The sequence below is a fragment of the Alosa alosa genome, chromosome 6 (genome assembly GCF_017589495.1).
Source record: "Alosa alosa isolate M-15738 ecotype Scorff River chromosome 6, AALO_Geno_1.1, whole genome shotgun sequence".
In the NCBI taxonomy this organism is placed as follows: Eukaryota; Metazoa; Chordata; class Actinopteri; order Clupeiformes; family Clupeidae; genus Alosa; species Alosa alosa.
Window position 1 is genome coordinate 26936683 of NC_063194.1, and position 14762 is coordinate 26951444.

At 38.8% G+C, this 14762-nt stretch overlaps 1 protein-coding gene across 2 annotated transcripts in view; it reads right to left on the bottom strand.

Annotated features, from left to right (window-relative positions):
• The window catches only part of tbck (TBC1 domain containing kinase), a 40644-nt gene that overhangs the window by 24597 nt on the left and 1285 nt on the right, over positions 1-14762 (bottom strand). For both annotated transcript variants that reach the window (XM_048245610.1, XM_048245609.1), the window contains exons 2-12: positions 11163-11384; positions 10760-10832; positions 10496-10610; positions 9792-9865; positions 9216-9357; positions 3411-3471; positions 3115-3176; positions 2410-2471; positions 1347-1495; positions 500-638; positions 293-392 (exon numbers count right to left, since the gene is read on the bottom strand). In XM_048245610.1, coding sequence (XP_048101567.1) covers positions 293-392; positions 500-638; positions 1347-1495; positions 2410-2471; positions 3115-3176; positions 3411-3471; positions 9216-9357; positions 9792-9865; positions 10496-10610; positions 10760-10832; positions 11163-11355 — 1170 coding nt within the window. In that variant the 5' untranslated portion in view covers positions 11356-11384. The remainder of the gene's footprint in view (positions 1-292; positions 393-499; positions 639-1346; positions 1496-2409; positions 2472-3114; positions 3177-3410; positions 3472-9215; positions 9358-9791; positions 9866-10495; positions 10611-10759; positions 10833-11162; positions 11385-14762) is intronic.

The window sequence follows — 14762 nt, forward strand, 5'->3', positions numbered from 1 at the left end:
CAGAAACTAGAACTATAATCTGCACAAAATGCTGTTCCAGCAGCTTTGCGGCATGCACCCCTAAAATGCTGTGAATGTCCAGAACCATGCAGATATCTGGACTCTTATGAATTTATGAAACATTACATTACATACATGATGTATTACATGGTTTATATATTGGTGGACTGCATTACTAATCAAAAAAACTGCAAACATCTTTCCATTCATGTGACCATCACACCATATCATACCATCTGACCGTTATATATGTCTACATGAGAATTTTAACAAATTGAAAAACATGACTCACATTTTTCAACTGACACAGTGACAGAGTCACAGTGGTATCATCCAAGAGGAAACTTCTGTCTCTGCCCTGGCCAAACGACTGTCCATCATCCAAAATGAATCTGAAAAAAGACATATGCACACTCATGTAATGTTAGAAATATCCACAACGACATGATGTTTGATGACAGACCAATCACAAAAGGATAGGAAATGCAATAGAGGTTACTTTGATAGAGTGCAAATGGACGGTTTAGACCGGATAATGTCCTTGTTTGTCAGCTCCCTCTCCAGGTCTCCCCCAGCCAGACACCAGAGGTGATACACTTCATCTATGGCTCTCTCTGTGAGGTAGTCATTCCCTTCATCTTCAGATGAAAACAGAGTCAAATGAGGGCTAATGTAAAATATGTGAGGTCCTGAGAGAATAATCTGTACTACAAGAATCAGACAAAATTATGTTTTAGAGCAGCATGATGCAAGCCATTACAGGCAGTCCCCAGGTCATGAACGAGATGTGTCCACCTCTCGTCTTTAAGAAACATTTGTCCATAAGTTGCAACAAGGGCTATGATTCTTCTTTAATGTCACTTAACAAAATATTTGTCAAAGATTTGTATTTATATTTTTCCTTTCCATTTAATTCCATTGATCACAAAATGTAACACAACGCAAAGTTTTCATCCATATCAAAAATTATTGTGTGTTTGTTATTAGGACCAGTCAAATTCTTAACAAAATAGGCTCTTTGTAAGTCCCTTTGTAAGAACAAGTTTCCCACAAATTGAAAACTGCCTGTATAAATTCAATATGTCTTTGTCTTTTGGGTTTTACAGGATAGGAAAGTAGAGCCAATCAAGACTCAAGCAAGGAGAGACTCAATTACAATGATTTCCAAACAGCTAAATTGTATTACCTACAAAGGTGGTAATAGGGTCTGGAAGGTCTCTCACTGATGCTAATGCTTGACAGGAAGTCACTTCTGTCTCTGTATATTTTTACTAAAGATCTCAGTCTAAATGACCTGGGAACTGACAGACCTATGGTACAGTCTGTATATTTAAAGAAGAAAAAACCTTTGCACATATTAAGGATGTCATCAGGGAGTTCCAGGAGGGCAGAGCGAGGAAAAGATGAGAAGAGGCTGATCGACTTATAGAAAGGCTCAGTCAGGCCAGAGACATGCTCAAACACAGGGTCATCCAAGAGCTGGGCAGGTGTGGGCCTACAGAAAAAAATATTTCCAGGATATTAATCAAATAACCTCTTTAATCCACCAGGCACCAAAATGGGGGGGGCGGGGGGAATCCCTTCAGTGCTTCACATAGGGGAGATTAATACAGTTTAGGGGGGATTAAAACAGTTGGGGGGGGGGGGCATACATTTTACAAACCAAAATCAATTAAGAACAAAGTCCTCGATGTTAAGCATTTTCCTTATTACAGGCGTTAATGAGAACAACACTTCACATAGTCCTCACTTACATGATTTCGGTTTCGATTTTCTAATCAAATGTCATGATAAATTTGGTCATGTTTGATCGCCGTTTTGCTATAAAGCATCTTTCACGCAATGAATGCGCACTCTAAAGTGAAAGTAGGCCTACTATGCGCTCCGTGTCTGTAGCTCTGTTCACGTCCGCAATCGATTATAACGTTCCTCAAATGGAGAACACATCCATGTTCCCTCGCGTCTCATGGCCACTCTGGGCTATGTTATGCTTCTGTGTTTACAAAATTCTTGACAGTTCCTGATCGCTAAACTTTTGTTTAGCACCTAGCATAATTTGACTTCAGCGGTTACAAATCCTGCTGAGAGAGAGAGAGAGAGGAGAGAGAGATAGGCACCCGCAAAGTGGTCCTGCACACGCGCTTGTGTCTCTGCATGGGGCTACATTCAATTGAAGTCAGAAGATGTTCCGTCCAGTCAACAGTCCCGCATTCACGTCGTAAAATGTGTGCGAGAATTTCTCGCATTATGATGGCTAGAGTTGCAGGACTTAAATAAATTATGCCCAATACCCGCAATCCCACACTGAAATTTAGGCCCTGACGCACAATAAAAGCATTGTGAAGCTTCTATAAGCAAAATCAAATCATATTAAAGAGATATAAGAATAAGCATGCACTCTGAACCTACCTCTTAGTAGGAAGAAACGTCAGGCATTTCCTGAGTAATAAGAGCAAATTCTCAGGCAACTCCTGTAAAACCAGTATCTTATTAGATGACAGACATCCATATACAGAGGAAAAGATGTCACATTTCTTGTGCCATTTGGACACTTCCCACAGTGGCAACAACCAAGCCTATTCAACATAATACTGTACAACATGTTGCAGGATATAACAGAAAGTCACAATGATATTACCCTGGAAATCCAGAGTTCGCGAGAGCACAATGGCACAATGGCAATGAGCAATGATGCACGTTACTTTTACCCCAACATTCCGGGGAACAACCTAAACTGATGAAGATAGCGCTGCAACGTTGGTGGACCGTACACATTGGTCGTAGTGTTATCCGATTGCGTCGAAGTCCGAAATCATTCAGAGTAAACATGGTCTAGTGTTATCCAATTGTGTGCAGTGAGATTTTTAAATGCATGCTTGTTGCCGCTTGTTGGGCCATTACATTGTTTGTGGCCAGACCCTTAATCTTTCTAGATTATCAGGGTCTGGATTTTCCAGGCTACACTGATATCATCATATCAATAATAGCTGACCTAACATATCACAAAAGGCAACAGATACCGTCTGGAAGAGATTGGGAAGAAAATTGGAAATTAGGAGATAAGAAACCTGAAATTTACAGCTTGAATGCATCACATACTTCACATGAGCTCACCTTAATAATCTCTAAGCATCCATGCTCCTCTGCAAGAACTGTGACTATATCATCCATACAACCTGGATATGAAAAAACATTTTAATAGTGTTGTCCTAAATCTGTATTTTTTTCACTAAATTAGATTTAGGTTTACCGAATCAAAAGTTCTGCTCAGAATGATTTTAATACATACCTTCAGTTATAAACTATGCCATATAAATAAATTATGATAATATTGAGATATGTTTTCTGTTGTAACAGTGTTGATGCTGTCCTGAATTTTTCCAGACAAAGTTTAACAGAGAACCACTTACCTAAGTTGAGTATAAATTTAAAGCTTTCACTTTTTTCAATATTCTGCCAGAGTCGCCTTCCCTTTAAAGAGAGAATTAACAAAATAAACTCAAATTGCTTTAAAGCAACACTTAAGAGAAGCACAATGGTCTGTTACCAGTGTCAATACTTGTACAGTGCAATACTAGCTATAAACATAACTTGGATATGACATAGAGGGAGAGATCTCAGAATTCCTGTTGAATTTATTCGTACATACCCATGCTTATTAAACAGCATAGCAGTTTTTTCCCATTTCAATTTTTGCAGGAGATTCAAATGGAATGCTGCCACTTAATTTGTCTTTTTGCCACTCAGTGATAATAACAATGGTGATTTATGCTGTGACATCGTGTGCATTCCCTTGGTAACATTATATCTTCAGAACTTGTTGCCATGGAAGTAAATTACACATTCACGATCAGACACTTGTTGTAGTTTGGCAGTCATCTTTGCAAGCACTCAAATCAGAATAGAAACTAGCATGCTAGCTGTCAAAGCCAGTAGACATAACACTAGCTAACCCATAGGCTAAACAGCTGACTACTTGAATTACCTGGTTTACGAACACAAATGGAGGAATCAGCAACTTTTCACCATCAGACATCTATTGTCATTGTTAGTAGGCTTAGATTCTAGGGGTCATGCACACGACGCCGGTTTTTGTGAAACCGGTGAGGTTTTGTTAACGGTTACGCCTTGCATGTACACGACGCCGGCAGTTTAGGAGACTGAAACCGATAGCTTTTGAAACCGGCTTCCGAAGTGGGAACTTTTGAAACCGCCGGCTAACTTTCGCCGTGTAGACGCCTGTAGGTGCGAAGCCGGCAACTTTATGACGACATAGCCCCACCTCTCAACTCAGCCACGGCACTCGACCTGACATGTTGCTTGTCAAAACAAACCAAACCATTTATTTATCATATTAAAATGTTTTTCTTTCCCCTGTCATGATTTATGTGCACAATGTAGCCTATCAGCCTTTAGTGGCTAAGTTAGAAGCACACGTTAGCTTAACTTAGTTAAACATTAGCTTACTGCATGTTAGTGTTTTCTCCAGTGGTGCTCAGACCTAATGCAATGCGTAGGCTAAGCATTTGAAATTTCACATAGCAGTCACATAGCTTGAAAATGAACTTTATTAGTTTAACAGTTGAATTGAAAACCAAATTGTCTGTAGTCTCCTTATTTCATGCGACGGCTTAACCAGAGCACTTATTAGACATTCTCTGGCTTAACAAACTGTTTCAACAATGTTTTCTTCTACGCGATTCATGCAAAATTGTCGTGAAGCTTCTGCACAGCGGCGCCATCGACTGGTCTGGCATATGCACTACAGCACATTTAGCCGGTTACACCTCTGTGTGTACTCGCAAGGTTTTTTCTTGCCGGAGTCGTTAAAGGTGTGAAAGCGGTAAGAGAAAATCCACCCGGCGGTGTCGTGTAAACGGCCTCTTACTCTCTGCACATCACTTGCTGGCTGACTCCACCTACAAGCCTACTAGTGGTGGGAGGGGTTCAGGGTTCCTACCCAAACAAGCAATTTGCTTAGTCCTATTGCAAGCCATGTGACACCCTCAGAGTGTGGCCATTCACCCTATTATGAGTTTATGTGTATCAAAATTATTTTGGAAATGTTATTTTAAGGCTTTAAAGCAGCACTAAATAAGATTTGCTCTTGGGGCCCCTACAGTTGAGATGCACAATAATAAACAAAGTAAATATGCATCTTTTGCAACAAAATATGAACATAACTCCGATACAATATAGAGGGAATGCGCCGACAGCAGCACAGACAGAAAGAGCTCTCCAAAATCCTGTAGCATAGCAGCTCTTAAATTTTGGAGGGGGAGCAGTGTTCTATCCTATTCGAACACTGCTCCAACAACAAAACTTCCTATGGCTGTTTTAAAAACAATAAGACCTGTTCAGAGTGGGGCAGAAGTGCCGTTCTCCCTATTAAGAGTTTACATGCCATCAAAGTTATTTTAAGGTAAAAAAAAAACTCTTTAGGGGGTCTTTAACAAAGAGTAATCATTTTACAAGTTTTATTTCACCTGTTTTGTTTGGTATATTTTCTCCATAAGAACAAACAAACAATAATACCGAAGAGCCCTCTTCTCCCATTCTTGCACTTTAGTTATTCTCCAACAATTCCCCCCAAATGCTCCAATTACTGATCAAATCCACCAGAACGTGACACATTTACATTAAGTGCACTGGCGTCAAAAGCTCCTGCACATTCATTGCTTATGGCTGAACAGAGTAGCCAATTGACACTAGGGTTGTCATGATTATAGATTTTGGTGGTACGATTATAATCTGAAGAATAATCATAATTTCACGATTATCACGGTTATTTTGCGGGAATAATGTTCACAACAGTAATAATGTATAAAATCACACTCAACACATTCTTTAGAGGTTTTAGAAGCTCTGCTCTGTAAACTATATCACCATTTCCCTTGTCAAAGGCTGTAGTCTCTTTCCTGATAATTCAAAGGCTGCAGTTTCTCTCCTGATAAATTAATCCTGATTATTTTCAGTTTGTGCATTCTTTCAACATTTATTTTGGAGGTAGATAATGAGAACATGGAATAGGCTAGATAGAAATTGAATTGAGAACATATTTAATAAAATGCTATTGATAACTGAAATTAATCATATATGGCCGAATACAAGAGGTCACTAATAATGACGTATGATGCCTACATGTATGTTGGTATTTTACAGCTGGAATATTAACCTACACACAACATGACGTAACGTTGATTGTAAGTAATACTTTTATATTGAATTCCCCTAACTTAATGTATTACCAGTAGGGATGCACTGAATCCTACTGAATCATACCGAATCCCTTCTTTAAGATTTGTCCGAATTCTGAACCGAATACAGAACCCCAGTAATTTCTGTGTTGCATGCCATGTACAAAGCATGGTTATCGCAGCACTTGAACTGGTAACATTAAAGACAGGATTATTCATGTTTTTCTATGGTGTTAATTTTCACCATTATTGGTAGAAATTGATATGAAACAATGAAATGGTACAACACTGAAAATTATGGTTTACAATAAACTGAAACCACATCCCATCCGTGAGCTTAACTATTACACTTATCTTTAATGTTATTAGGCTATACATTGTATTGGTGGGGTGTAGGTCTAATTGAGTGCCTGTCACTTTAAAGGAACACGCCACCGTTTTATAAAATTGGGTTATTCACCGTCTCCCCTAGAGTTAGATAAGTGAGCAAACACATTTTTGTCTCCGTGCATGCATTGTAGTCCGGTAGCGCCCCCGCTAGGTTAGCTTAGCATAGTGAATGGAATCCTTTGTAGCCAGATAGTACGTCGTGAAAAGTGAGCAAACAAAAAAAAGAATCCCTAATTACTTTTTGTGGCCTCCGTCTTCATAACGAGTACAAATGGCAATGCAGATTAAGACGATCTCCAGGCAGGTATTGACTTGGGACTATATTGGGGCGAAGCACAGGCGAAGCACTGCTACTTGGGCGCAGAGATTGTTTGTGCTGTAGTGAGTGAGAACAGTACTGATGTGTTGCATGATATCTCTGCCCCCAAGAAGCAGTGCTTCGCCTGTGCTTCGCCCCAATATAGTTCCAAGTCAATACCTGCCTAGGAGATTTAAAATAAAGGTTAAAAAACCTAAAAACTCAAAAAAAGATATATTGTATCCTAGGAGAAGTCTCTTGTAATGATAATTTCTATGATTTTGGTGAGCACTACACAAATGACAAGGAGATTGTCAAGCTGTGCTACTTAGTCAAGAAGAGCTCCCATAGTGCAAATCAAAAGCATTTTTGATCATTTGCCGCTGTTCTGCAAGTTAAAATGCTGCTACCAGCCATCCACAATCCAATGTTTGATAAAGGAATTCCAAGTGGTGCATGACAGCACTATGGAACACATAATTCAAAACTGAGAGGTGAAATGGGCATTTCCATCCAGAACACACCACAAAAATATGAACATCTTTCACCAGCAATTAAGAAAATTAACCAAAAAAAATATTTATCAAGATTAACTGGGCAGTAGCTAGAGGGTTTGTTGGCACAGGCACATTTGGGCATGATGAGAGAATCATGCTAAAAAGAACACACATGCTAATTAAGAAATTAAAATGGTACAAGAAAAGCAGAGGTCGTTAACTGTGAAACCATCCTTAAGACATTTGGGCAACTTTTTGAATAATTATGTAATAATTATGTTGTTTAGATTAGTGCTGCCGCGATTAGTCGATTTAGTCGACCTAATCGACCATGAAAATTAGTCGACGACATTTTTTTTAGTCGAAGAGTCGTTTTACTATTGACCGCCTATTTATTTTTGCTCTCAAACGGCTCACTGTAATGTTATATTAACTCAATGTTATTAACTCTTGAAAAGTACAATGACTGTCTTTGGATGTTAAACAGGCTACTAAGACTTTGCCAGTCATGTTTTAAACCCAGCTATGCACACAAGTGTTAACGCCAGCAGCAAAGCTGCGTGCCTGCATGCTTTCAGCGCAATTCATTATTAGGCAGAGCTAAGTGGGGGGAGCTAAGCTAGTAGGTTACGCTAGTCCAGACTGACTAATATATATTGTGGAAATTTAAATAAATGAAGTGAAGAGTATCTCACGTTGACAACGCAACGGCGTGTCATTACTGTAATTCATTCCTACAAAAAAACGTTAAAACGAACATGCCGCCGCCCGTGATATCAACAATCAAGGTGCGCGTCATTTCCCATGGTCAACTACGCATATTTTTTTAGCGTTCAAGCCAACTGATAAAGTGAGGTAACCTATGTGGTAAGATGCGCAAAATGCGCATAACGTTGGTAGCAAAGCTCCAATTCAACCTATCGGAAGGCTATTTAATTATGAAACTACATTTAATAGAACAATGTGGATTTATGCAACTTCCATAAAAACAGAGCACAGACTATAATACACTATCTAGAGTATTGTATAGTCAAATTTGAATAACGTGGCCCAAAGGTTGTGGCATAATTAAATATGTCAATATTCTTTCCATTTGCCTACCAGTGTATGATGCTTGCATGAGGGAAACATCCCAAAATGATGACACCCATATAATTGCTCTTGTTTTGAGAAGTATTTATCATGCAACCATGCAAAAGCAATGGAACTATTGTAATTATATTTTACATTAGTAAAGCAGTACTCTGATGTGCATATTTTCACAAACTTTTTGTGAACAATGTTAGCACTTTAAACACTGGCTGCTTTGAAGTGCATGTATAACAATATAGCATAACAATAATAATTCTGATGTGATATAATGATAATTTGATGGGAGGTGGGTTCATGTAGGTGGGCCCTATGACCCCAAAGTATGCCATGACCGGGCCACAGGTCAAAGAAGTTGTCTATGTCCATGGCAACACTGGCATACAAATAAAGTCTATCAAAGGTCTGACATTAGATCTGAAGGTAGCATTTTAAATGGGTGTTTTTTTTTTATACATGTTGTTGAATACATTACAATGTTTTTGAACAGTTTACTTACAGTAATACAGCTTCTAACAAAAGTAGGGTGATATATATTTTACGTTTTCCCTTTAGTTGAGTTCAAAATAAAACGGACACAACAAAATAACCAACACTTGATTTTTAAAAAAATTAGTCGTTTAGATTAGTCGACTAATCGAAAAAGTAGTCGAAAGATTAGTCGTTAGAAAATTAGTCGTTAGTGGCAGCACTAGTTTAGATTCTACTAACTAGCCAGTTAAATGATGGTTTCATGAAGCTTACCACACACAGCTCGAAGAGCAATATTCCCAAGGACCACACATCTGTCTTTGGTCCTGACATGCAATGGGTGTTACCATGAAAAGAGCTGTTTGGATGGATCAGGCCTTGGGCAATGACTTCTGGGGCCAGATATGATGGGTGTCTGAAAAAAGTCAAGTTTTTCTTCATTCTCATTCATGAAAAAAACTCAGGAGTTAATCTACCCGTTTACTTGCCAGGGAAAAAGTTTAGCATTAATGTAACTAATATATACAATTAATATATGAAGAGTTTGGTTCCCAAATGCTATCTCCATTTTTAAAAACATTAAAAAGTCATGTTACTGTATTTAATTGTGCATTTAAGGTAATATCAATCAAATTGCTGTTTTGTTGTTTTGATTGAGTAAAGATAAATCAAATAACAATACCCAATTACAGTTCAACTGAAATCACTTGCGAAACAATGAATGAACAACAACAAATGATTTATGAAAATTAATCAAAATGGTGGATATGGCATTTTGAAACCAAACTCTTCATATGTATTTTTTTTTTTTTTTTTTTCTCACATTGTTCTAGAGATAATCACAATTACCCTATGGGGAAGTCCACGTCTGCACCATGATCCGTCATGTGATAAAAACCGAATTTGGATAATTTCACATTACCCTGTGGAAAACAAGAGTCATATGAATTTATTGAATTATTTTTTGAAATGTTACTACTTGGATCTTACCGTTTCGTAGTTTAGTTTGCCACACTAATAAAAGTAAACTAAAAAAAAATAATCATAATCATTCCCCCAGAGTGTAGCACTGTAGCTGTCTGGTTCCTCTAGCTGTTGGCTGCAACAACTCTTTTTCTTTTTTTTTACATACCGACAGTACTCGGTGACCTCGAAAAACAGAGATCTATGTAAAAAATGGCTGGAATTATCCTTTAAAGTTTCAAATGTTGCATAGCAACATATTACCTGCTGACTCACTCTCAATGAAGTTACACTAGAATGAATGAACTGCTTATGGAATGATATGAAAGACGTGAATCAGAAGCACAAAAACCATTGCCATTGACAGTAATCATTAACTGTTTACAGTGGTTATGTAAGGGATAATGTATAGAACGCCGGTCATTATTGGGAAAATAAGTCCCAACAGGGCGAACCGGACCCCGACGCGCAGCTTTTGTAAAAACTGTGTAAACTAGCTCAAATGCAGTAGGAACTATATTTAATAATGTCCAACAAATTGTGTGAAAGCAATTCAACTATGTACACAAACTACAAATGCAACTGTCTACCTTACAATCCAAAAGGACATTTTGGGGACAGAGGGCTCGATGAACAATTCCATGTCTGTTCATGAATTCCAATCCCTCCAAGATCTCATTGGCTATCTGCAGGAGCTCATCTGGGCTGGAGAGAAACCCGGTATTAGCTTCAGTTGACTAGTTCAATGACTAGAGTGAACAACATTAAACCAAACCACCCATACTAGAATTGTTCACGATTCATTATAATACTGTACAATGGAGTAATGTAATAAGACTAAAACACTGTCTTACCAGATTGGTTTACACTGCTTGTAAAGGTTCATCAAGTTATTCTCATAATGTTCAGTCACCACCACCAAGCGCTCTTTAAAGGAGAGAAATATTTGATAAAATTAATTTGGTTGCAAATTTTGCCATTAAAACACCTACTATAATATCCACAGTCTAATCAGACCACATATAAATCGTCATCCTATTTTCACAGAAGAAAATGTAAGATATTGGTTGTTCAGACAAACACCAGTGAATCTGGAGTGTGTTTCAGAAATAAAACAAACATAACATTTCGCTAGTCCAACTTTAAAGCTAATTGAATTACTGATGGTAATAATAATAATCACTTCAAGAAAACAAAATGTAGCAATTAATTTACTTTGAAAAGTGTACCATATACAACTCCAAGTGCTTCACATACCATGCTTTCCCCTAGAGATGTCAACATACTGGCATAACCTGGGATGGCAGATAGTTTTCAGAACCTGAAAACGTCCTAGTATCTTGATAGAGTTGGGGGTGAGAGGGAGTCCATTACTGCCACAGACATCGTGAGGGAGCGGAGAAGCAAAAAAAGTAAAGGCTCCCAACAGAGCATCTCTTAATGGTTTCATGCTCCAGAGGTTTTGTCTGTATAGTGTGTCTGTGGATACAAAGCAAAAAGCTTATTATCAGCAACTGTGAGCATCCTCAATCAATAATAGAGTAATGTCTCAAAACAGTCTGCAGGAAAATAGGCTGCATAACTTCAACACAACAGCAACTTATACAGTATGTGTTGTGTTGAAGTTATAGGCTGTGTTACAGTAGTCAGATGAGTCCCTGTTTTTTTTTTTTTGTTAAAGCTTACATGTACTACAACAACAAGTTTACTGTCACAAGTGAGTATCATGGCCAGACCTAGAAGTGGGCAGAGGTGGGCTGTGCTCTCTCAAATTTATCTTGTGCCAATTTCTCAACCTTAATCTGAAACATCTAGATCAGCCAATCACATTTGTTTTATTCGCCAGTTATCTGATTTCTGATTTGCTGGTTGGGTAGATATAAGTACAGGGATGTTTTATCTCCAATATAATTGGAGCACAATACTGCTTGCCTGTATGCCTAGATAGTGGAGGAAGAAAGTAATAGGGTCTAGTATTTGTTCAATAAAGTGTATTAGGGCCCGAGCACTTATTTTTTTCCATTGCATATTCACTTGTCTTTGAGGCACTTGCAATATGTGAAAAGTCAAGAAATGTCACATCATAATTGATGGAAAAAAATGTGTGGGGCATATTTTTGGGGCTTGCTGTCCATACGAGAACAAAAGGTTTAGAAAACAATATTATTTATTACCATTTTCAAAAAGTTTTGCTTCCACACCGCATAGTTTTCAGAAATGAAATTGTCCACGCGGAAACTCTAAATCGTGTGAAACCTCTGCACCACCAGGCGCCGTCTACTGGCCGGGCATATGTACTACTGCAGTCAGGCCAGTAGATGGCGCCTTGGTGGTGCAGAGGTTTCACACAAATTCAATAAGAACAATAACAATAACAACATTCAGAGCACTCAAGCACTCAAGAGACAAGCATTCCTATGGAAAATTCAGTTTTCAATTCAACTGTAAAACTAAAAGTTCATTTTCAGGATCAGGTTTTGTGATAGCTATATGGAAATGCTTACGTTTTGTATTATGCCTGGTACAGAGCAAGTTACACTGGGGAATTAACATTAGCTTGTCATGCTAGAAGTAGACAACCCCCCTTGTAGGAGGCTAAGGTTAACATAGCCTTACATAGCCACACCAGAGACTTTCTAATGAGGAGACACAGCACTCCAAAAGTCCTCGACAGAAATGCATTAGGTTAGTTTGTAACGGCAATATGGCAGTGGTCTACGCATATTACACCCCTTCCGCGGCAAAACGTCGACATGTGAATACATTGAGCCAATCATGTGCTGTGTTATGAATACATTGAGCCAATAATGTGGTGTGTTGTGAAGACATCGTGCCAATCATGTGTTGTGATCTCGACACTGGAGCAAGATTGGTGTTGTGAAGCCTTGCGCAGGCGCATTTCTACTGAGATAGATGCCCGATAAGTGCCCAAAAAGCATTGCAATATGGCCGCCGAGTGGAGGGACTTGCCTAAAAGGACTTTGGCCACACACAGTTCCGTCAACGCATGCCAGTGGGTGTTCCCGACGGTAGCTAGGCAAATGACTTCTGCAATTTGATTGGCTGGTGCCGTCTGTTGTTCGCTCGTTCGTAATTTGATTGGCTGGTGCCGTACGTCGGTGCAGCAAAACTTGAACTTCTCAACGCGAGCGACGGGAGCGGCGCGACGCAACGGACCGGATAACGTAACGGATGACGTAAGCCCATCTAAAGTGAACGGTATGCGTCCCCAGCACTGCAACGCACGCAACTGTTGTGTGGGAGCCGTTTCCGTTGTACTTCTTACAGGCTCTCACTCGCAGTCGGATATGAAGCTTGGTGCAAAAACAGTGCCTGAACCAGTACTTTGTTTTTGGGTCAATGACGATGTCCAACGATGTCTGTCCAACAGTATTTTTCTTAAATTTATAAAAGGTTTGAATGCCTGAAGACACACCATGTGGGTGCACTCCCATTTGTAACCACTTTAACTTCATAAGTTAATGAAGTCATTAACTCATTATGGTATTTGAAAAACGTTATGGTATGGTAAATCATTATGGTATTTGAAAAACTTATGTAAAGTATCAAAATATCATGTGGTGAAACCGTCCCACCATGACTGCTGTTTGGGAAACTTTTTTAATAGAACTGCTCCGATCAGTGTTTTTGGGGCCGATCACCAATCACTGAAATCAGTATCTGCCGATACCAATTACCGATCACAGGATGGGCACTGAAGGAAAGTGCAGGGCTCTACACTAACTTTTAAACGTTTAAAGCCAATGTCATGTGGTGCGACTATTACAAAATGCATTTTTGTGTGGTTTTACAATTGGGTCATTCCATGTGAAAACAGCCAATATCGGGGTATCATGTACATGGTACCTCTTAGATTTTGCTGAAAAGCAGTGAAAATATGCCTTATGTTACCAAACGAGGGAATCTGAAGTTTCAGTCAATATCTCAAACGGTTTGCCCGTGAATTTCAGGTGCCACGGCCCTAATTGACACATTGGAATTTCACATTTCATCCTTTGCCATTTTTGGAAGCCCATAATGTCTGTTCTAATAGTGGTAGAAGGCTGGAAACTGGTGTGGTAGTTCATTGTAGCCTGTACTACACAATGTGAAATTCCAATGTGTCAATTAGGGCCGTGGCACCGATTTTTCAAATGGACGCCACGGGCAAACCGTTTGAGATCTTGACCTAAAACGTCAGATTCCTTTGTTTGGTAACACACGGCATATTTTCACTGCTTTTCAGCAAAATCTGAGAGGTGTCATGTACATGGGTGGCTGGGGTGGCTGAGTTGGCGTGGAATGACCCAATTAATTTAGGATTTGTATGCCTATGCAATTTATTTTAGAGTTACATTTTGAATACATTTTTATACATTCAGAGTACCGTACATTTTCAAATATTTCAGAAACATCTTTACATTTACTCTTGGTACATTATAATGACAAAAATGCAAAAAAATATTTTACATGTAAGTTTGGTAAATGTACATTTATTAATCATTTATCCCACCCACTTTGTTTTACTTGTTTTTTATGTCTTAATTGAAAAACATTTTGACTTACTTTAAAGGTGCTCTAAGCAATGCTACGCATTTTTTAGGCTAAAACATTTTATGTCACTTACTGCAAACATTACCTAACCCACCGCTAGCTGTCTGTGTCCTGAATACACTGTAAAAAAAACACGATCTCCGTGAAGAGCCCAGGCTCCAAAAAACGGCAACAAAAACAACCTGGGCAAAACATAGCCCATAAAAACATAAACTGTTCCAGCAAATCACAGATGAGATGCACGTTTAGGAGAGATTCAATTGCACAGGAGCAGCACTGGAGGGAGGGGGAGGAAGTAGCAAG